Here is a 21,745-nt window from a genome sequence, read left to right as displayed (position 1 = left end):
TGAAATGCTTTGGGATTTCCTGAGGGCATCCAAAGTATTATTTAAATGCAAGTCTTTATTTTTGTATAGGCTGAATGGCTAATCTGATCCGTAAAAGATTCATGAGAATTTTAGAACCTTCATCTCAATTATTGAGATTATGGACCAATGAGCAGTGTCACTGGTCCATTTCATTAAATCCTATGAAGTTTAATATTTCTCAACTTTGAAGAGCTGCAGTGATGTTTTGGAATTCTGATGCATTGTGTCTTAGAATGATGGAATACAGGTCCATGTATTAAGTTCCAGATTCACCTACAGTCACAGAGAGGTATCCAGGACACTCTTTCAAATGTCAAAGTGCAAGGAAGCCCAAGAAAGGAAAAAAACCTTTAACTAAGTAAGTGTCGCTGTAAACAACCCAAAATTTTCATTACAATAGTTCCCACTATGGGGTAGGAATAATAGGGCTCTTGTTAAAGGAACACTGCCTTCGTGAAAAATTTTGAACTTTTTGTTGGAGTTGTTACAAACGCAACACAATTAAGTAAATCTTATCAAAATTGCCTCTCTTGGGTGTGATATAAAACAATATGGATGCCAGTGCTGTTGTCCCTTTCCAACAACAACAATTTGCATTTATATAGTGCCATTAATGCAAGAATACATCCTAGGGTGCTTCACAGGAGCGTAAAGTAGACACAAATTGACATCAAGCCAAAGAAGGAGATATTATGATGGATGATTAAAAGCTTGTTCAAAGAGGACAATTTTAAGGAGGGTCTTAAAGGAGGGGCAGGTGGAGTGATGGAGTGCTTAGGACCTAGATGGCTGAAGGCATAGCAGCCAATGGTGGGTGAGGGGACTGGGGGATGCACAAGAGACCAGAGTTTGAGAAATGCAGAGTTCCCGGAGGGTTGTAGGGCTGGAGGACATAATAGATATAGTGAGGGGTGAGGCCATGAAGAGGTTTGAACACGAGGATGAGAATTTTAAAATTGAGGTGTTTATATTAGGAGTGCATAGGGGTGAGGGGGACTTAGCGCGCGTTAGAATACGGGCAGGAGAGCTTTTGGATGAGCTGAGATTTAAGCAGGGCAGAAGATGGGTGACCAGTCAGGAGAGCATTGGAACAGTCATGCCTGGAGGTAGCAAAAGTATGGATGGGAGTTTCAGCAGCAGATGGGCTCAGGCAGGCTGGGGTGATGCTTCCAGCTAAAATAAAGAATCATAGAATGGTTACAGAACAGAAGGAGGCCATTCGGCCTGTCGAGCCCGTGCCTGCTCTCTGCAAGAGCACTTCAGCTAGTCCCACTCCCCCACCCTTTCCCCATAGCCCTGCAATTTTTTTTCCTTCAGATACTTATCCAATTCCCTTTTGAAAGCTACAATTGAGTCTGCCTCCACCACCCTTTCAGGCAGTGCATTCCAGATCCTAACCACTTTTTTTCCCATGAAGTCAGCAACCCTTTAAAAGATGAGCATAGGAATATAGGAACATGAGTATGCCATTTAGCCCCTCGAGCCTGTTCTGCCATTCAATGAGATCAAGGCTGATCTGCGACCGAACTCCATATACCCGCCTTTGCCTTTAATACCTTTGGTTAACAAAAATCTATCGATCTGAGATTTTAAATTAACAATTGATCTAGCATCAATTGTCATTTGTGTGTAGAAGTGTTTCCTAATTTCACTCCTGAAAGGTCTGGCTCTAATTTTTAGATTATGCCCCCCTAGTCCTGGAAACCCCAACCAGCAAAAATAGTTTCTATTTACCCTATCAGTTCCCCTTAATATCGTGAAATCACCCCTTAACCTTCTAACTTCCAGGGAATACAACCCTAATTTGTGTAATCTCTGCTGGTAACTTAATATCTTGAAAACGTCAATCATATCACCCCTAACCTTCTAAATTCCACAGAAAACAACCCTAATTTGTGTAAAATAACAACAGAAAATGCTGGAAAAACTCAGCAGGCCAGGCAACATCAGAGAAATTAGAGTCGACGTTTCGGGTCTAACCCTTTTTCAACCCTAATTTGTGTAATCTCTCGATGAAATCACCCCTCAACCTTCTAAATTCCAGGGAACACAACCCTAATTTGTGTAATCTCTGCTGGTAACTTAATATCTTGAAAACTTCGATCAAATCACCCCTCACTAACTAATCAGCCAACCAACCAAGGCAACCAAAATCCGCGGCCTCATGGGAGGGAGTAGTCTTTATTGCGCGCTGGACTACAAGTCCCACAATGCAATGTGACCCGCCCCCAAAGTCACCGCGCTCGTCATGACCGGGGAGAGGAGGTGCTGGGGCGGGTCATATCACCATGGCGATAAGCGCGAGAACGAGATGATGATTGTAAAAAAAGCGATGACGTAGATTTCCGCCCCCCCCCCCCCACAAGCCTTTGCAAAGAAGAAAGAACTTGACGGTGATAAGATGGAGCATTAGGGAGAGTCAGCGCTCGGGGCAAAGCAGGAAACGGATCGGGATAATTCAGAGAGAAAAGTGACACAACTCGGTGGCTTCTATATGTTCGCGTCCCGCCTGTCCTTGTGCTGAGAGAAAATAACGAAGAGGATGGCCAGCGCCAGTGGTTCGAAAGCGGAATTTATCGTCGGTGGAAAATACAAACTGGTCAGGAAAATCGGCAGCGGCTCGTTTGGAGATATCTACCTGGCGATTAACATCACCAACGGGGAGGTGAGTGTCGATGGAGGAGGAGGAGGAGGAGAGAGACGCTGTCGAAGCGGGCGATTCCGCCCTTATTTTTTTTACCGCTAATAACGCCTGTGGTTGTCTTTCACCGACTGACGAGGTTTTTTTCTCTTTCCCTCCTTTTTTGCCCGTTTTTCGTAACGTTTCTAGGAGGTGGCAGTGAAATTGGAATCACAGAAAGCGAGGCATCCTCAGCTTCTCTATGAAAGCAAACTGTACAAGATCTTACAGGGAGGAGTCGGCATCCCTCACATCCGGTATGTTATGGATAAACTTTTTGTTTTGTGTGTTTGTGTGTGTGTGTGGTTTTTTTGTGTAACAATTGCCCTTTTTCGCGTTTGTGCGGTAGGCGACCTGCTCCCTCCCCTTCCCCCCTCCTGCTCCTCCTCCTCAGCTGAATCAAAAGGCCTGTGAGAAGCGTGTGACGGAAAGATCCCAGTCTCTCGTATAATACTTACTTTTAATTTTTTTTTATATATTGAAACTAACTATGTATTCGTGTATGAATATCCTAGTTTTAAATAAAGATTGAGGTTCGTCCCAGCGATCACTTTTTTTTCAGCAGTTACTTTGTGGCCTACCGACGGTGTCTTTTTCTGTGCTGCAATTTTCCCCCCACTCTTGTCGCAGTCAGCACCCCATGCTTTTGAAAATCAATCCATAGCCAATACATTTAAAAGCTGCATTTTGAAGGTTTTAATTGTGCTCAGACATATAGAGTACGGATGGCTGCGTGGAATGGCTGCTCTTTTGTTGTGTTTTGCACGGACATGTCATAAAATGGCGGATCGACGTGATTAGGAGCAAGTTTCATCCTACAGGATTTATATATTTCCTTATGGTAGCCCCGGTTATTCCATGTATTTCCGACTGTCAGGGTGCTTGCTTTTAATCAGAGTAAGCTAACTTTCAAAAAGAAAGGAGGCTTTTTTGTTGATTTAACTTGAAACAACACTCTGCAACTTTTTGACTAAGTTTAGGGACTGAGGGAGCAACTTGGTCTCACCTGTGATTGTCTATTATTTAATAACAATTGAAACTCCTTTGCACGTTTTGGTCGACAAATGAGGTAAGATATAGCATCATCAAGCTAAAATAAAATACTTCTAACATTGCAGGGGAAAATGGAAATCCAGCAGACTGGGAGAGCTATAGAAAGCAAGGGGAAACAAAAAGTAATGAGAGTAGAAATGATGTATGAAAAAAAATCTTTTAATGGATATCAAAGCTAACAGCAAAAGTTTTTCATAAATATGAGAGACAGAGTGGTAAAGGGGAATGTGGGCCCATTAAATACAGATACAGGCAAACTATAATGGACAATAAGCAAATGCCAGACTTATTAAATGAGAACTTTGTAGCTGTTTTCACAGTTGAGGAAGGGGGATCAAAATTACAAGGGAACCTAAAAAAAAGTCAAGGACAGAAACTTGGTGGATCTAAAGTTTTTTTAAAAATTGAGAAAATAATGGGATTTGAGATGGTTTCTACCTCACAGTAATCAAAGAAATAGGGAGAAAAGTTCCAAAGTCCTAGATTCAGGAATTGTGCCTATGCATTGGAAAATTGCTCATTATTTAAGAAGGGAGGGAGGAAAACCAGGTAACAGGCCTGTCTGTTTAACATCAGTTGTTGGAAAGTTACTGGAATCTTTTATCAGACGGTGACTGAGCAGTTGGACAAATATGAGCAGATCAGAGTCGGCAGGGATTTGTGATGGTTAAGACATGTCTAGTTGAAATTTTTTGAGGTCGATGGCATGGTGTATGTTGTCTATATCGCCTTCGAAGGATTTTGATGCGATACAAGAGATATTTAGTAAAAAATGATAATGCACGGAACTGGTGGTTTTTTTGTGACATGGATCGGTAATTGCGTGGGAGGTAGGAGACAGAGTAGGGGTAAAGGGAACATTCTGATCGGCTAGATTTGAAAAGTGGTGGTCCCCAGAGATTTGTATCTTGAATATAGAGTTGAACATCCAGATTTGCAGATGACGACAATTTGGGAGGCACAGTAAGTTGTGTAGATGGGAGCAGAAGTTTCAAAATGACACACACTTAAGTGAATGGGCAAAACTATGGCAGGTGTGAGGTCAACAAGTCAAAGCAAATTCTCCAACATATCCGGAGCTTCATGTCACTGAATAACCACCCCGACCAAGCAGCCATACTTGTGCCCAAGACATTCAGATGGCAAAAAGAATCTCTAGCAATGTCTCCAACATTTATACTGCCTAAACTCATATAGTGGGTTTTTTCAGCAGGTAGATATGAAGGGATGCCATTGAGCTATCCCAATGGAAATTAATTCCACAGGAACTTTTTTGTATCACAACTAGATGTCACCCATAGGCTCTGATGTGGCCCCGTCCAAGATGGAAAACAAGCAAGAAATACAATCTACATCCAAGTCTCTTTCCCCATCTGTTACAGGACAGCAATGTCCACCATAAATGTGAATGAGAGATAAATTGGTATATTGTCTTAATGGAGCGATTAAAAGCTGTGGAGGAGGAAAGGGATTTAGGTGTCCATGTACGCAAATAACTAAAAGCTAATGCACAGGTAGAAAATGTGATCAAAAATGATTGAGACTGAGATTGATATGGATATCCAGGGATATGGAGCAAAGACAGATAAATGGAGTTGAGGTACAGATTAAATGGGGGAACGGGATCGAGGGGCTGGATGGTCTACTCCTGTTCCTATGCAGTAACATAGGCTAATCTCGTCTGAGACAAAAGGTTTGTGTATTCTTTTATTATAGGGTTCTAAGAATATTGAACAATTATAGTTACTATACAAATGCTTTGCCTAAACTTGTTCAGTGAATGAAGTTGTATTTGAAGGAGAAATGTTTTGGGTTGCTGTAATATAGCCTGAACAGTATTCTCCATATTCTGCCTTTGAGAGAGAAATCAGTTCCACTTGTGAGAGGCTATCTTCTGGTCTTTCTGTCTTTACTAGTAATTCACTATTTTGTGTTGTAAAAATCGATTTGGGAATCTGCCTGCTGTGTCTTCCAAAAAGTAATTTGCTTTCCTGGAGGCCCACTATGTATCATATTTGGATTACACATTTATGGTGGACATTGCTGTCCTGTAACGGATGGGGGAAGAGACTTGGACGTAGATTGTATTTCTTGCTTGTTTTCCGTCTTGGACGGGGCCAATGGGTGACGTCTAGTTGTGATACAAAAAAGTTCCTGTGGAATTGATTTCCATTGGGACAGCTCAATGGCATCCCTTCATATCTACCTGCTGAAAAAACCCACTATATGATGAGTTTAGGCAGTATAAATGTTGGAGACATTGCTAGAGATTCTTTTTGCCATCTGAATGTCTTGGGCACAAGTATGGCTACTTGGTCGGGGTGGTTATTCAGTGACATGAAGCTCCTGATATGTTGGAGAATTTGCTTTGACTTGTTGGAACTTAACAATACACTCCGCTAATGAGTTGATAACTTGGTTTAAGGTAATTTGGGGCAGAGAACAGTAGTAGACTGCAAATAGGTTTATAGTAGGTTAGTTAGACCACAAAATTGTTTTGTCCATTTGTCATATCAAAAAAGAGGTTCCATTGTTAATCTGTGTTGGCTGATATGAAGTGGATAAGTGAGGAAAGGGGAAAAATTAGCCAGGGTTTCTGTTCTTCATAGCTATCCAGTTGTCCCAGCTAGAATGTTTTATCATATCCTCTGACCATACAGCACTCAATGGGCTGTATTTTCCGATCAGGCTTCCCGCGTGCGGTAACCTCCGATGTGGGAAAAATCTACACGCTTACCTGAGGGCTCCCAAGGTGCGTAAAGTTCCGATGCTGGGCCTCTCCAACTCCCAGGGGCGCATGCGGTTCGCAAGCGTCCCTGGGATCACGTGGGCCATGGGGAGCCAATCAAAGAAGGGAATCTCCCTTCATACACTTGACAGATAGACCTGTCAAATATATGAATGGCGATCAATGAAAAAACATAGTAAAACTTTAAATACATTTTTTTAAATCACCTGTTTAAAATTAGTTGAAATTACAATAAATATTTTAAATAAATTTAAGTTTTTTGCAGGGCTAAAAATAAACATTAAAAATTTTTTTTTTAAATGATAAATGACAAATTAAAATTAAACTTTTCAATGCTTATCCTGGTAAAAGCAGGCCTTGCGCCTGCTTTTACCAGGCGTAAGAATTCGTAAGGGTTTTCTGCGGGCGGAGGGTCTCCAGAAAGTGGAACTATCCTCCCGCAGAGGCCCTTCTCCAGGGCAGATGTCTGATCTGTCAAGAGCATTCTTGACGGATCGAAAATGCTGGTTTTCAGCGCATGCGCTGTGCATGCCTGAAACCGGCATTTCCGATGTCCCTAGGGGTGTGTACACAGCGCATACCCACCCGTAGGGATCGGAATATCCGGGCCTATCTCTGCAACCTCCTTCAGTCCTGACTCTGCCCTTTCTTCCTCACTTCCTTGGAAAAAAAATTGACTGAGCTTTCAACTGTCTGCCCTACACCTCTGCAACTTTCTTCTTGGCTTCTGTTTTTTCTGCCTCCTTTCTTTCCTCACCTTTTTGAAAGCCTCCTTAAAACTCCTCAACCAAGCCTGCAGTTATCATTGCTCCCTTGTGTCTGTTCCTGTTGTGCGAAGTGCAATGGATATTGGGCACCATGTTCTACAAACGAGCTCTGCAAGTTTTACAATTCAGTCTGATGTTTTATTTAGGTTGGTCTAAATTCTACAGTATAATGACGATCACTTTTTGAAATCTAAACTTGGATAGATATTTTCAGGTTCAAACTGGATGTCATGTGGTTTCATGACCATTATGGAGCTGTTAATAGTTTTAAGATATTGCGAGAGCATTTTTATGCAGTGTTTTTGGCCGATGGGGAAATAGTTTGAAGAAAAATTGTTAGCAGCATTCAATGTGTTATGGGCCTGGTTGTGGATTAGTCAATTGTTTTTTTGACTGTTTTGGTGGAGATTTGATATTTTGCCTTTAAGTTTATGGCCAAGGTTGCTTACAGCCCATGTAATGTGGATCAGTAAGAAGCCCAGAAATGGTTTGCCAATCAACTTTCTCTGTCTATTACTCAGTGGACCCAAAAGAAGTCTCCAACATGGCCCATAAAATTCTTTGTAAATTTTAATTTATAATTTTTATATCTTAAATATAAAAATATTTACTGCCTCACACATCCTGATATCGGCATAATTAACTGAAATAAGAACCTAAACTGCAGAATTGTGGATTCAAATATGTCCTACAACTGTATAGTGTAGTATGTTGAGCTCTAATGCACTTTTCTGATACTGTTGCAATTCTGATGGTGCTATAAACCTTTTTTCCTTGGTTAAAGGGAATGTAGCGCAAGGATATGTCTCCGGTCAGGGTTGCTTTTTTTTCAACGTGGGAAGGTTAAGGGAGTTGCTGCATTTTTATGCACCTGTATTCTAGCAATGAGTACATAGACATTGGTTACGTTGCTTGATCTAGAGACTGGATAAAGGGAGGTGGTAGCACCTGGTTTGAATAGGAGCTGAACTTAAAATACCCTTGAGGGGAAATAAGGGTACATGTGAAGTGCTAAATTAATTTAAGGAATTGTGCTGTAAAGCGCTTTTCACAATGTCTCGCCGCTTTACAGCCAATGAAGTACTTTTGAAGTGTAATCACCGTTGTAATATAGGAAATGCGGCAACCAATTTGCACATTGCTGTTTGTGGGACCCTGCTATGTGATAATTACCAGATAAGCTGTGTGTTTTATATATAGCGATATTGGTTGAGGGATACTGGGGAGAACTCCCCATCTCCTCCTTTTCGATTAGTGCCATGTGGTCTTTTACGTCCACCTGAGGGGGCAGATGGGGCCTCAGTTTAACATCCTGTTGAAAGGCAGCACCTTCGACAGTGCAAGTCTCTGTAGTCAAGGGTGCATGGTTTAATGCATATTGTAGGAATGCTGTAAGTTGTGATTGCAAAGAAATAAAATTCTAGTAACAACTGTTTGGAGCCCTTTTGTTATTCATTCATGAGATGTGGGTGTCACTGGCCACGCCAGCATTTATTGCCCATCCCTAATTGCCCTTGAAGGTGGTGGTAAACTGCTGCCTTGAACCGCTGCAGTCCATGTGGCGAAGGTACTCCCACAGTGCTGTTTAGTAGGGAGTTCCAGGATTTTGACCCAGCAGCGATGAAGGAATGGTGACATATTTCCAAGTCAGGATGGTGTGTAACTTCATCGTCGCTGGGCCAAAATCCTGGAACTCCCTCTAACAGCGCTGTGGGAGTAACTTGTAGTCCGTGTTGTGAAGGTACTACAACAGTTCAAGAAGGCAGCTCAGCACCACCTTCTTGAGCACAGTTAGGGATGGGCAATAAATACTGGCCTTGCCAGCGATGCCAACATCTTATAAATGAATAATTAAAAAAAACTTGGAGGGGAACCTGGAGGAGGTGGTGAAGGGAGCGAATAATTAACGTGGTGGATGCAGTGCCAGTCAAGTGGGCTGCTTTGCCCTGAATGGTGGTGCTCTTTTGGTTAAATAAAACTTAAGTTGCAGTTAATTTGTTTAATGTTTTCTTAACAAATTAAATTAGCATTTTGTTGGCCGGGGTGATGATGCACTCCAGTCCCCACGATGCCCACCGATCACAGAGGGCCTCAAGTGCGGATCACGGAAGGACACCGCGTGCTCCATCTCCGGGGCCTTGCGGGCGCGGACATAGCCATGGAAGAGAGGCAGGCAATTGGGCCGAAAGACCCCTTCGACCGCCCGCTGCCTGGACCTGTTTATGGCTATCTTCGCCAGGCCCAGGAGCAGTCCTACAAGGAGGTCCTCCGACCTGCTCGCTCCCCTCCGCACCGGGTGACCAAAGATCAGGAGCATGGGACTGAAGTGCAGCCAAAAATCGAGGCGCAGCCCCTTCATAGTGGTTAGCACTGTTGCCTCACAGCACCAGGGACCCGGGTTCGAATCCGGCCTTGGGTGACTGTCTGTGTGGAGTTTGCACATTCTCCCCGTGTTTGCGTGGGTTTTCTCCGGGTGCTCCGGTTTCCTCCCACAGTCCAAAGATGTGCGGGTTAGGTTGATTGGCTATGATAAATTGACCCTTAGTGTTAGGGGGATTAAATACGTGGGGTGACGGGGATCGGGTGGGATATGTGTCGGTGCAGGCTCGATGGGCCGAAATGGCCTCTATCTGCACTGTGGGGTTTGTGAAATAGTGAGGGGCTGTAACCTCTCTCATTCATTCAGTCTAAATAAATGGTGATTGATGAACTGCAGTTTGAATGTGTGGAGCTGTGAGCAGCCTCTGCTGGCAGCAAAAGCCTACTGCACCTGGTATTCCCAGGCGGTCTCACATCCAAGTACTAACCAGGCCTGCTTCATGCTTAACTTCCGAGATCAGACGAGATCGGGCATTTTCAGACTAGTGTGGCCGTAGGCCTGAATGGTGTTGGAGCTGCAATCATCCAGGCATGTGGCTAGTATTCCATCACACTTCTGACTTGTGCCTTGTAGATGGTGGAAAGGCTTTGGGCAGTCAGAAGATGAGTCACTCGCCACAGAATATCCAGCCTCTAACCTGCTGTTGAAAGATTTGCTATAAGGGACAAATTAGCAGTAGTTATAACTTGCCAGTACTCATGACTCTCAAGGTTAAAAAGGTATGAAATCTAATAATTACTTTTTGCTTTTCCTTGCCAAATATTCCCTTCTCTCAGAGACATTGAACTTTTCTGATGTATGGTTCCATAGGTGCTGCTTGCCCTCTAGTAACCCACTGGTGGCCATTTTTAAATTGAGTTTTAACTCGAGTGCGGCATCCAAATTTACCAGTTCACACTACTCTCTGCCAATACATAGTTTCAGCAAACATTACTGGATAAGGGAAGGACGCTGACCAAGTTTCAGCTGCCTAACCTAGGATAGTGGGGTCAATTGTGTTCATATCACTGTCCTGACTGAGAATATTGTGAAGAATGAGAACAGGTGAACTGTATATCAAACTTCCTGTGTAGTTCAGAAGCGCTTGAGTTTGAGGACAGAATGCAACAAGCTGCAAAAACTGCTAGTACGATAGCAAAATACTGCAGATGTTGGAAATCTGAAATAACAACAGAAAATGCTGGAAAAACGTCAACTCAAATTTCTCTCCACGGATGTTGCCTGACCTGCTGAGTTTTTCCAGCATTTTCTGTTATTTTGCAAAAACTGCTGTTGGATAAGGATAACCGAGTCAAAATTGGGATTTAAAAATTAAATGTTGGAATAATAAATATTGGTGCTTGCACCTCAAAATAATGGGACTGACTGACTTGGAGCAGACAAAGATGATTGTTTGATGTCATGCCAGTGGAATATACCTACTTGAATAGTGTTTGAGTTCAATTTCTAAAGCATTGGTTTGTCTTTGTTATAAATGTAGATCCTTATCTGTGAAAATGCATGAAACTAGTGGTGTATTACTTGCCTAGGTTTTTGATTTGCTGTTAATTTGTTTTGAGTTGCTGATTAAATTGAATAAATGTTGGACAACTAGTCTGTTCACAATTTGAGCCCCACCCAGATGAGTTGTCAAAAGCAGCTATGTATTGGTGCTATGTCAGGTGGTTTATGAACATTTGAATGTAATGCCATGTAGGTGGGTCAGTGTCATCTGGGGAAGTACTACAGAAAATCCTTTGCGCTCATACAGGTTATCAAACCGGATGTAATAAAAGACAGTACGTCACTGTTTGAAGGGTTTTTCACTTTTTATTGCCAGAGTCCAGGGTGGGGATCATGATGGAAAGCCATCAAGTGGGGTCTTTTTTTAAGGGTGAGAGGGATGCGATTTGATAACATGATGTACTACTTTTAAATATAACTGGATGTCCCATTGCAGCTGTAGAACCAGTGCAAAGTGGTTTTTGTGTTGTACTAAGACTGCAATTACTGTAGGTGTAACCTGAATCCAATCTCCGGGCCTGACCTGTCACGAGATTGCTGTATGGCGAGAGTCCTTGACTGATTCTCGCTCTGCTTTTGCGTTGATTCAGACGTCAACTCCTGATTGACATTACACAAGGTTGGTGTCGGTAAAATCCGAAGTGCTTTGGAGCAAAGCTACATTATATGGTGACTGTATCATTAAGACTTCGGAAACACATTTTACTTGAGTTATAACTTGTCCGTAATGGGTCACTGTCCTGAAACTTTTTATGGCCAAAGCACTTCCCTGCTTTGAAATTTCTTCTATTAAGAATTTATATAAGAAATCTTATTAGAAACCTGGAGCTTTAAACATGATGTAATTCGTTTTGAGTGATTCCTCGGTTGTCCTATTTTAAATTGTAGATTACATTGGTTTCTTCTGCAGCCAAAACAAGCTCGAGCTCCAACGTGTTTTGTGCAGTTTAATAATCCTTAGTAATTACAACTGCTAGAAAATTATTTTGCAAATGTGCTATCTTAACTTTAAACTGGGATTTTCAGTTTCAACATTTGGCTTGCTTGGGAGAGGAGTGAGGGGCTTGTCTTTATTGGCCCAGAAATTCGGGTCAGGGGCTTCCTGCGGGTGTAAGCCCCTGACCTGCACTTACCTTGCACGCCGGAAGTTGAGCTGTAGGGCCCCATGGAATTCCGATCTGGGGCCTGGCCCAGCTGCCGGCGCGCAGTGCTTGCGTGTCCCAGGGGCGCAGTTAGTTTGACGTGTCCCCTGGGATCACGTGGGCCATGGGCAGCCAATCGGAGGAGGGAAAAGCCCATTCATAAGATTGACAGGAAGACCTGTCAAGAATTATAAATGCTACGGCCCCAAAATAGCAGTAAACCTTCAAATAAATTTAAAAAAAACATAACTTTTTAAATAAACTCTAAACTACATTAAATAACTATTTTAAACAATTTAAATTTTTGAAAAAATAATTTTATATTCTAACGGGGCAAAAAATAAACTTACCTTGCTTTAAAGTATTTAAAAATAATAAACCTGTGGAAAAAATGTTTTAATTTTAATTAATTGACCACTTACCTTGTAAAAAGCAGGCCTTACAACCTTACGCCTGCTTTTTACATTTCTAAATTCTAAAGACTTACCCTCCCAGAGAAACCTGTTTTTAAAAAAAAAACAAACAAACAAAAAAAAACGTAAGTTCAAAGCGCACGTGCAGACTCCCCCGCGCATGCATTCGACCTCTGAACCCCTGCTTTCAGAGGAACGGAAGTGCCGGTTTCCCGCGCATGCGCAGTGCATGTAGGAAACCGGCACTTCCATCGGGCCCACGCGTGAGTACCCAGCGTGTACTCACCCGTGGAGACCCGAATTTCTGGGCCATTAATATTAAAGATGGTAGTACTAGGGAAGGGTGGATTAGATATAGAGCAAACATGCTTCTGCAGCAATATGCCTTAATCTGTTGTACACCAATATGATGTATATCTATCTCGCACATCAGCCTTTTAAGTGAGACTTTCCTAATTAGGGACAGGAGTAGACCATTTAGCCTGTTCCACCATTCAATGAGATCATGGCTGATCGGTGACCTAACTCCATCCGTATACCTGCCTTTGCCCCATATCCCTTAATACCTTTGGTTAAAAGAAATCAATCACTCAAATTTAAAAGTAACAATTGACCAGCATCAATTGCCGTTTGCTGAAGAGTTTCAAACTTCTACCACCCTTTGCGTGCAGAAGTGTTTCCTAACTTCACCCCTGAAAGGCCTGGCTCCAAATTTTATGTCCCCGAATCCTAGATTCCCCAACCAGTGGATATAGTTTCTCTACCTTATCATTTCCCCCATATATCTTAAACTTCGATCAAATCTTCTAAATTCCAGGGACTACAACCCTAGTTTGTGTAATCTCTCCTTGTAATTTAGCCCTTGGAGTCCAGGTATCATTCTAGTAAATCTACATTGCACTCCTTACAAGGCCAATATATCCTTCCTAAGGTGTGGTGCCCAAAACTGAACACAGGACTCTAGGTGTGGTCTAACCAGGGCTTTGTATAGCTGCAGCATGACTTCTAGCCACGTGTATTTTACTCCTAGATATAAAGGCTAATATTCCATTTGCCGTTTTAATAATTTTTTTGTACCTGTCCATGACATTTTAATCTATGTACATGGACCCCTAAGTCTCTTTGGACCTCCACTGCTTCTATCTTTTCACCATTTAGAAAGTACTATAAAGATCTATCCTTTTTAGGTTCAAAATGGATGACCTCACATTTGCCTTTATTGAAATCCATTTGCCACATTTTTGCTCATTCACTTAATCGATGAATATCTTTGTAATTTTATGCTTCCATCTATACTGCTTACAATACCGGCCATATTTGTGTCATCGGCAAATTTGGATGTGTGGCTCTCTATCTCCTCATCTAAGTCGTTAATAAATATAGTGAATAGTTGAGGCCCCAACACAGATTCCTATAACTAGTCATATCCTGCCAATTAGAGTACCTGCCAATTATCCTGACTTTGTCTCCTGCCGCTCAGCCAATTTCCTAACCAGGTCAATAATTTGCCCTCAATTCCATGAGCTTCAACTTAAGTTAACAGTCTTTTATGAGGGACTTTATTAAATGCCTTCTGCAAGTTCATATAAATAACTTCCATAGACATTCCTCTGTCCACTACTTTAGTCACCTCTTCAAAAAATTCAATCTGGTTCCATCAGGCATGACCTATCTTTCACACATCCATGCTGGCTCTCTGATCAGCTGAAAATTTTCAAGGTGTTCAGTTACTCCAGCCTTAATTATAGATTCTAGTAATTTCCTGACAACCGATGTTAGGCTAACCGGTCAATAATTCCCTGGTTTCCCTCTCTGTCGCCATTCTTAAATAGCGGAGTGACATGTGCAATTTTCCAATCTAAAAGAATAGCTCCTGAACGTGAGACATTTGGAAGTTCATAATTAGGGCATCTGCAATGTTCTCACCTTCCTTTTAAAACCCTGGGATGAAAACCATCTGGTCCTGAGGATTTGTTACTCTTTAGTGCCATTATTTTCTTCATTACTGTTAATTTGCTTATGTTAATTTTGGTGAGTCTCTGACCCTGATTCAGTATTAGTTTCCTTGGGATGTCCAGCCTGCTATACTCTACTGTAAATACTGAGGCAAAGTAATTATTTAACATGTCCACCATTTCCTTATTTTCATTTGTAATATCACTATTAGCAGTTTTTAAGTGGCCCCTGTTGCTCTTAACCACCCTCCTTTTCCTAAGATAATTGCAGAAGTTTCTTTTCGTACTCCCTTTTTGTAGTTCTTGCTATCTGTTTTGTCACACATTGCTGTTCTTTGTATCTCTCCCATTCACCAGGATCTATGCTTTTTTTTTTGGCTTTTCTTTTCTTTTAGTATTACAGGAAACTTTGTGCTATCCGGCACCGACGGGACCGAGCTGTTGCCGTTCCCTCAAAACTGCCGGACACACCAGCGTTAATGTTGAAGCATACGGAGCTTTTCATCTCCGTATCTGACAACAAACACTGTTGCTTAGCAACAGCTTCTAAACAGTCGGCCCGTACCTTGGAAGCGTCTCTCTGAAGCTGTTGCTAAGCTACAGAGACTTTGCAGAGCCTGACTGTTTGGGCGGGGGGGGGGAAAAAGCCACGAGAAGAAAAAAAAGCTAACAAAACGGCTCCTGATTTTTGTCGGTGGCTCGAGCTTGCCGGACATTTAGCCTCCGGATAACACAGTTTCCTGTATGTTGTCCCTTACCTCTTTAGTCATCCATGGCTATTTTTATTGGCAAGTAGAGCTCTTGCCCCTTATGGTATAAACTGGTTCTGTATCAGGTTAAATTATTCCTTGAACACCTCTCGCTGATCATCTGTCATTTTACCTATTAACGGATTTGCCCAGTTTACTATGGACAGCCTCTGTCTCATCGCATTGAAGTTGGCCATACCTAAATCTACAAGCTTAACTGTTTTGTGTTTCTCCCTTTCAAACACAACATTGAACTCAATTATATTATCGCTAGTCGATAAATGTTCACATTGTTAACTAAATGTGGCTCATTGATCATTATTAAATGTAATATGGCCTGTCCATTTGTTGGTTCTAGGACATATTATTGCAAAAAAAACTACCCTGAAAACACACAAGAAATTCGCTACATTCTGACATGAGCTCATCTGCTTATCCCAATCTACAGTATATGGAAATTAAAATTCTGCATTAAAGTTGGCGATGATATTTGTCCTGTGTCCCTATGTCCACTGGAAACATGATTTAGGTGTCAAACACAGCACACATGGTTCCCTAACTTCTGATTAGAGACTTTCGTTCTCAGTCTGAGCTGGAATTCAGCCCAAATCCTAAAGGTGAAAACATGCTGCACCACACAGTCCCTCTTTCCTGTCATTGAAGCTGTTCTTGAGGTTGCTACATGAAATTGCATGATGCTGTTTGCTGTTATCTACTTTCAAATGTGTTAACCTTTAATGAGAGAACAGTTTGCTGCAGTTTCCCCTTTTATATTTTCAATTCAATCAATTTTAAAGCTAGTCAATATAGTTAACTTTTTGTATAATGTGGCTCTAATTGTAGTTTCTGACTTTGTTGATTCCATACCCTAGACTGCTTTTCAGCATAGTAGTGGTAAAGATAGACTTGCTTTGCCTTGCAAGAAGCCAAATTTGTATTCAATATGCATTCACAAATGTTGTATTACACTTTATTTCCATAATAAAATATTGCTGATATCATTAAAAGTACTGTTTTAATGTAATTGACTGGTTTTAGATTTTAAGCATTATGCAAATCCTAATGCCCTACTAGTTTCGAATATCCACTCGTTTCTTTTAATTCAAATCCTAAATCGAGGATGTGTTTCATTATATTTAATTATCTTCATTGAATACATATTCTACAGAGTAACATTTTTCTCTGACTACCTGTAATTTCAACAGGCTTGTTTACAATTAAAAATGTTTGAATTAAAGAATTGACGTGCATAAATGTTAAGTCACAGCATATAGAGATAAATGCAAGCTAAGGATTTGTAAATTGTTCACTTACAGGTGGTATGGACAAGAAAAGGATTACAATGTCCTAGTTATGGACTTGCTTGGACCTAGCCTTGAAGATCTGTTTAACTTCTGTTCTCGCAGGTTCACGATGAAAACTGTTCTGATGTTAGCTGACCAGGTAAGTAATATGCATGCAATAAATCCTGAGTCTTGGATTCGTACATGCAGCTGCTAGTTTTGACTTGAGTACCTGAGAATCTAAGGAAGGTTTGTTGTGATTGCTATAGTTTAGTTTTGGAAAAAGTAACCCATATGAAGTATTGGGAGTACCTTTATAAGTTATATATTAGAATATGCATGGGAATGGATAGTTTGCCCATACATACCGATCTGAACAGCCAATTTGAGACCTTGGAAACCTTCTGGCAGAAGCATTAAGACAGCTTTGGCACACTATGTAAAGGTGCAGCTGGCAGAATCTGAAACCTCAAATCTGACCCTTGTAATTGTTGGAGCACAAAGAACTTGATGTACTGCAGTAGCAATGGGCATGTCCGATTTACATTACCCTAGTGAATATTCTGACGAACCTAATTCATGGCTTGTGTGGAGCTTAAACACCAGCACAGACCTGTTGGGCTGAGTGGCCTGTTTCTGTGCTGAAAATACTAAGCAACACCATTTAACAAGCGGTGACCAGTTACATCTTGCAGTTCTGTGTGAGAGTTCCAGGTGGTGGTACTATCTGAGTGAGCCAGGAGTGAAGTTCCTCAGACTGTTGTGTGCAGATTATAGGTTGATGAGACTGAACTGCACCTCCAGCAGCTGAAGAATCCTATCTTGTACTCATCTATTCCATTGTAGATGGGATGTGATTTCAGCTCTGGTTTGGTAATAAGTAAAATTGTAGAGGTAGGTGCACTGTATCAGCCTCTTTCACCATTTATTGACTGGTCAGGGTTGAGAGCATGTCTCTGCACTGCCTGGAGTGGTTTGGTTAATGATTGTCTTTTAGATGAGAAATTGGATGCTCTATCATGGGCCCTGTTACCAGTGAGGAAAGTGTCACTTGGTCGCAGGCAGCGCACTCCTGAAAATGAGGAACTGAGTTGGGGTAATGAATAACCCTATGTAAAACCTGGTAACATAAGAAATAGGAGCAGGTGTAGGCCAAACAGACCCTTGAGCTTGCTTTGTTGTAAGATCATGGCTGAACTTCTACATGAACTCCACTTTCCTGCCCTATCCCCATATCCTTTGATTCCCTTAGTGCCCAAGAATCTAATGCTCTGTCTTGAATATACTCGACTGAGTATCCACAACCCACTGGGGTAGAGAATTCCAAAGATTCCCAAACCCTCTGAGTGAGTGAAGAAATTTCTCCTCATCTCAGTCTTAAATGGCTGACTCCTTATCCTGAGACTATGACCTCCTAGTTCTAGACTCTCTAGCCAGGGGAAACAGCCTCTCAGCATCTACCCTGTCAGGCCCTCTAATAATTTTATACATTCTTCTAAACTTCAGAGAATATAGGCTCAATCTCTCCTTGTAGGACAGCCCTCTCATCCCAGGAATCAATCTAGTGAACCTTCGTTGCACCCCCTCTAAGGCATGTATACCCTTCCTTGGGTAAGGAGACCAAAACTGCACAGTATTCCAGGTGTGATCTCACCAAAGCTCTATATAATTGCAGCAAGACTACCATACTCTTGTACTCCAACCTCCTTGCAATATAGGTTAACATACCATTTGACTTCCTAATTGCAAATGTTTACTACTTCTGAATTGATGTTTAGTTTAATAATTTACTCTGGGTCAGAGGAAATCTTGCACCTCAAGATTCTTTAAATGTCAAAAGCTATTTATACTAGTCAAGATTCGGTTTCTGGTTCATGAGATTGATAAAAAGTTGACCGATTTGGCTTAGAGACAAATTAGCCATAAGATTTGTGATTTGTGGTTGGTTAGTTTATTTGCTATAGTTTCAAGGAGCTTCTGATTGGCAGTAGGCATACTGGTCAGTATCAGTTGAAATGTCTCTTTCGTTACTTGTGGACTGATGCAAAGTAATCCTTTTGGATGCACAGCCATAGTAGCCAACATTAATAGCAGTTCTGTTTTTTGTCTCTTCAGTATTCGTCTTTTTTTTTCAAATGAGCACATTTTAGATTTACATTTCTTATCTAAGCTAAGTGGATTTCAATTTTTCACACACGTTAGGGTAGAGTTTCAACTTGCCGCCCAGGTGTAAAATGTGCGTTGCGGATCAGCCGCCTGTTCTAGAAACTGCCCGATTTTCATTTCCATTGATTGCGAATCCGCAAAGCCAGTTTTTTGCCTGGGTGGCAAGCTCAAAATCTACCTACCCCCTTGTATTTGTAAACTTACAAAAGTTAGTGCTCATCTATGCTTGTGAGTAAGCCTTGATTTTTTTTTGCTGAAGACTTGGTTTAGTTTCCAAATGCCAGAGAATGAGTTATTTCCCTTAGTTTTTAGTTGTGAACTCATTATAAAAGCAATTTGTGCCTTAAACCACATCTAGTAGTGTTTGGTTCTTTTATTTATCCCAGTATTACTTAGAAATTATACATTTGTGTTGCCCATTGGTCTCTGCCAGATGTGCTATTTTTTGCAGCAGTGCTAGCTTCTAAATTGAACTCTTTGCCATAGTTTGTGGCACTGATCTCAGTGGAACTGTGTGGCATTAGACATGGGTTGAGTGAGATGATTTCACAAATTCTTAAGCATAATTACTTTGGGAAGAAAGGTATACTAAAGCTGCAGGCTACTAAATATGCTATGTGCTCATTTATTCAGTGGTGCAGTATAATACATTAGCTTCACAATGGGATCATTGGGTTACTATCTGCTATACATGCAAGTGGTCTTTTTTTTTGTGGCTAGTTCGAAGTATACATTGCGAGTCAATTAGCTTTTTATAACCTGATGATTTTCATTCCGTACCTTAAGATGCTATTTTATTAAGAAAACAATTTGTGCTTTAGCAAATACTTTAGTTGATAAGCTTATTTTAGATCAGGATTATGAAATTCAGTGATGCCTGCTCAAAATATTCTGGGGGAGAGAAATAAATATTGCAAAATCTGTCCTGCATATGCTTTGAATTCCAAAATAATCCTATGGTTTTGTTTGCAAATTAAATTTGAGGGAAATCAGCAAAACTCTGATGTAGGGGTGTGTGTTTGCACGCTTCTGGCCAGAAGTTGACATTTGAAAAGTACAAACCTAGTGCATGCTCTTGCCTGGGTGTTGCTGTGGGAGCAAGTAGAACTAGAAGCTGGAATTGGGAAATTCTGCACTGTACAGCATAGCAGTGAACCCAGTGTGAAGAAATCTAATTGGCTCTTGCTGTGTGATGTGCACACATATGCAAACCATAATTAACATTCAAACACTTGTAGTTTTAACATTAGATATTTAAGCATTAACTTGCATAACAAATGTAATTTGGATTGGCAGAGCTTTAAATGGGAAGGCAAAGTACACGACAGGAAAGAAATAGAATTAAAGCCTAGTATTAGACTTTTTCCCAATATTTGGCAATACACATTAAAGCACTTTTTACCTTTTTTTGAGGCAGTCATGATTCATAGCAAGCTCTGTGCAGCTTTTAGTTCACTATTTTTGTGACATAGGTGTACAGAATCATTTGAGCCTTGAAAAGTAATATGAATGTAAATGTGCCTTTTTGTTAAGATCTTCTCACATTTGTTTTCTGTTTTTCAGATGATCAGCAGAATTGAATATGTGCATACAAAGAATTTTATTCACAGAGATATCAAACCGGACAACTTTCTAATGGGTATTGGACGTCATTGTAATAAGGTTGGTATTCACATTAATGTGCTTATCATATCTGGGACAGTTTAGCAGAAATCTAATTTAATGGAGAGGACAGCCAAAGTACTTTCAAGCCTTATTATTACTATAAATGCCTTCATTGTTTAGAAGGAACTTATTTTCAATAATACCTTAAATACCTGTTTTGCGAACAGTAAACTAGCCTGTTCATTTTTACTATGATTCCATTTAATTTTGGATGTTCTGTTTTAAAACATGATCCTGAAAATTGCAATAGATCTGAAGATGTGTACTTCAAAAATAAGATGCTTGAAATGTTATCATACTATTCCCATCTGGGCCAGTTAAATGAAGGCACAAAGCACTAAGAAGTTATACGGATGTTCTTAAAATAGTGTACTGTGGATTTAACTTTACATGTCAACATACAATAGATCATGTAAAATAAATGAACAGGTCTTTCAACCCCCCCCCCCCCCCCCATCCCCATAAATTGTAATGTCTTAAAACTATTGATGTAATAGCATTGGGTCGTCTGGAAAGTAAAACAACTACAATGGGACAGGTCGTTTACTAGTTCTTGATACTGGCTTTATGTTGCTGCCTTCTGGCTGAACCTAAATACTTGCAATGGAATTTTTGCAATAAGAAATCTCCAGGTGTTTCTTTTTAAGTGTAAATAACATAGTAACGGTTTCAAGCAGGAGAAGACCATTGGTCTATCTAGCTCACCTGGCTACAGTATTCCCATGGTACATTTCTAATAATCCTAAATTCCATTTGTCAACGAGAACCTGCCGAGTTCCTCCTTGAAACCAATTAAAGTTTTATGTTCCACCACCTATGCTGACCATCTGTTCCACATACGAAACCACCATTTTAGTTTTAAAAAAAAAAGAAAGTTCCTCCTTTGACTATTTTCTTTTGTCTTTAATTTGTAAATATGACCCCTTGTGCTTAAGTTCTGTACATGGCAGAAAAGCTTACTTGGATCCAATTTACCCAAACATTTCCTAATTTTAAACACTTCTATCATATTCCCTCTGTCTTCTCTTTTCCATAGAGGACAGACCTAGGGTAATTCATATTCCCTCGAGTTCTGGAATCAACCATATTGCCATTCAATAACAAATATCCTTTTTGAAATGGAGACCAAAACTGTACTCTAGATGTGGTCTTGCAAGGACCAGTTTTAAGATGACCTATCTGACTTTATGTTGTACGCATTGCTGTGCACCCCAACATT

At 40.8% G+C, this 21,745-nt stretch overlaps 1 protein-coding gene and 1 pseudogene across 3 annotated transcripts in view; one reads left to right on the top strand and one right to left on the bottom strand.

Annotated features, from left to right (window-relative positions):
• The first annotated feature begins 2,369 nt into the window (after window positions 1-2,369).
• Window positions 2,370-21,745, top strand: part of csnk1a1 (casein kinase 1, alpha 1) — a 67,976-nt gene continuing 48,600 nt past the window's right edge. Inside the window, exons 1-4 of one of the 3 annotated variants that reach the window (XR_015079306.1) lie at window positions 2,370-2,686; window positions 2,852-2,958; window positions 16,729-16,855; window positions 20,425-20,523. Coding sequence is in view for 2 of the 3 variants with exons in the window: in XM_085995300.1 (XP_085851426.1) it covers window positions 2,564-2,686; window positions 2,852-2,958; window positions 16,729-16,855; window positions 20,425-20,523 (456 nt within the window). In the remaining variant the exon portion in view is untranslated. The remainder of the gene's footprint in view (window positions 2,687-2,851; window positions 2,959-16,728; window positions 16,856-20,424; window positions 20,524-21,745) is intronic. The other 2 variants (XM_085995300.1, XM_085995301.1) reach the window with 2 other exon arrangements.
• Window positions 10,029-10,148, bottom strand: LOC147113904 (5S ribosomal RNA; annotated as a pseudogene).

Source organism: Somniosus microcephalus, chromosome 8, assembly GCF_052327205.1.
Source record: "Somniosus microcephalus isolate GS21.2 chromosome 8, FLI_Smic_1.0, whole genome shotgun sequence".
Classification (NCBI taxonomy): Eukaryota; Metazoa; Chordata; class Chondrichthyes; order Squaliformes; family Somniosidae; genus Somniosus; species Somniosus microcephalus.
The sequence above is the reverse complement of the archived record's forward strand: the minus strand, read 5'-3'. Positions and strand labels throughout refer to the sequence as shown.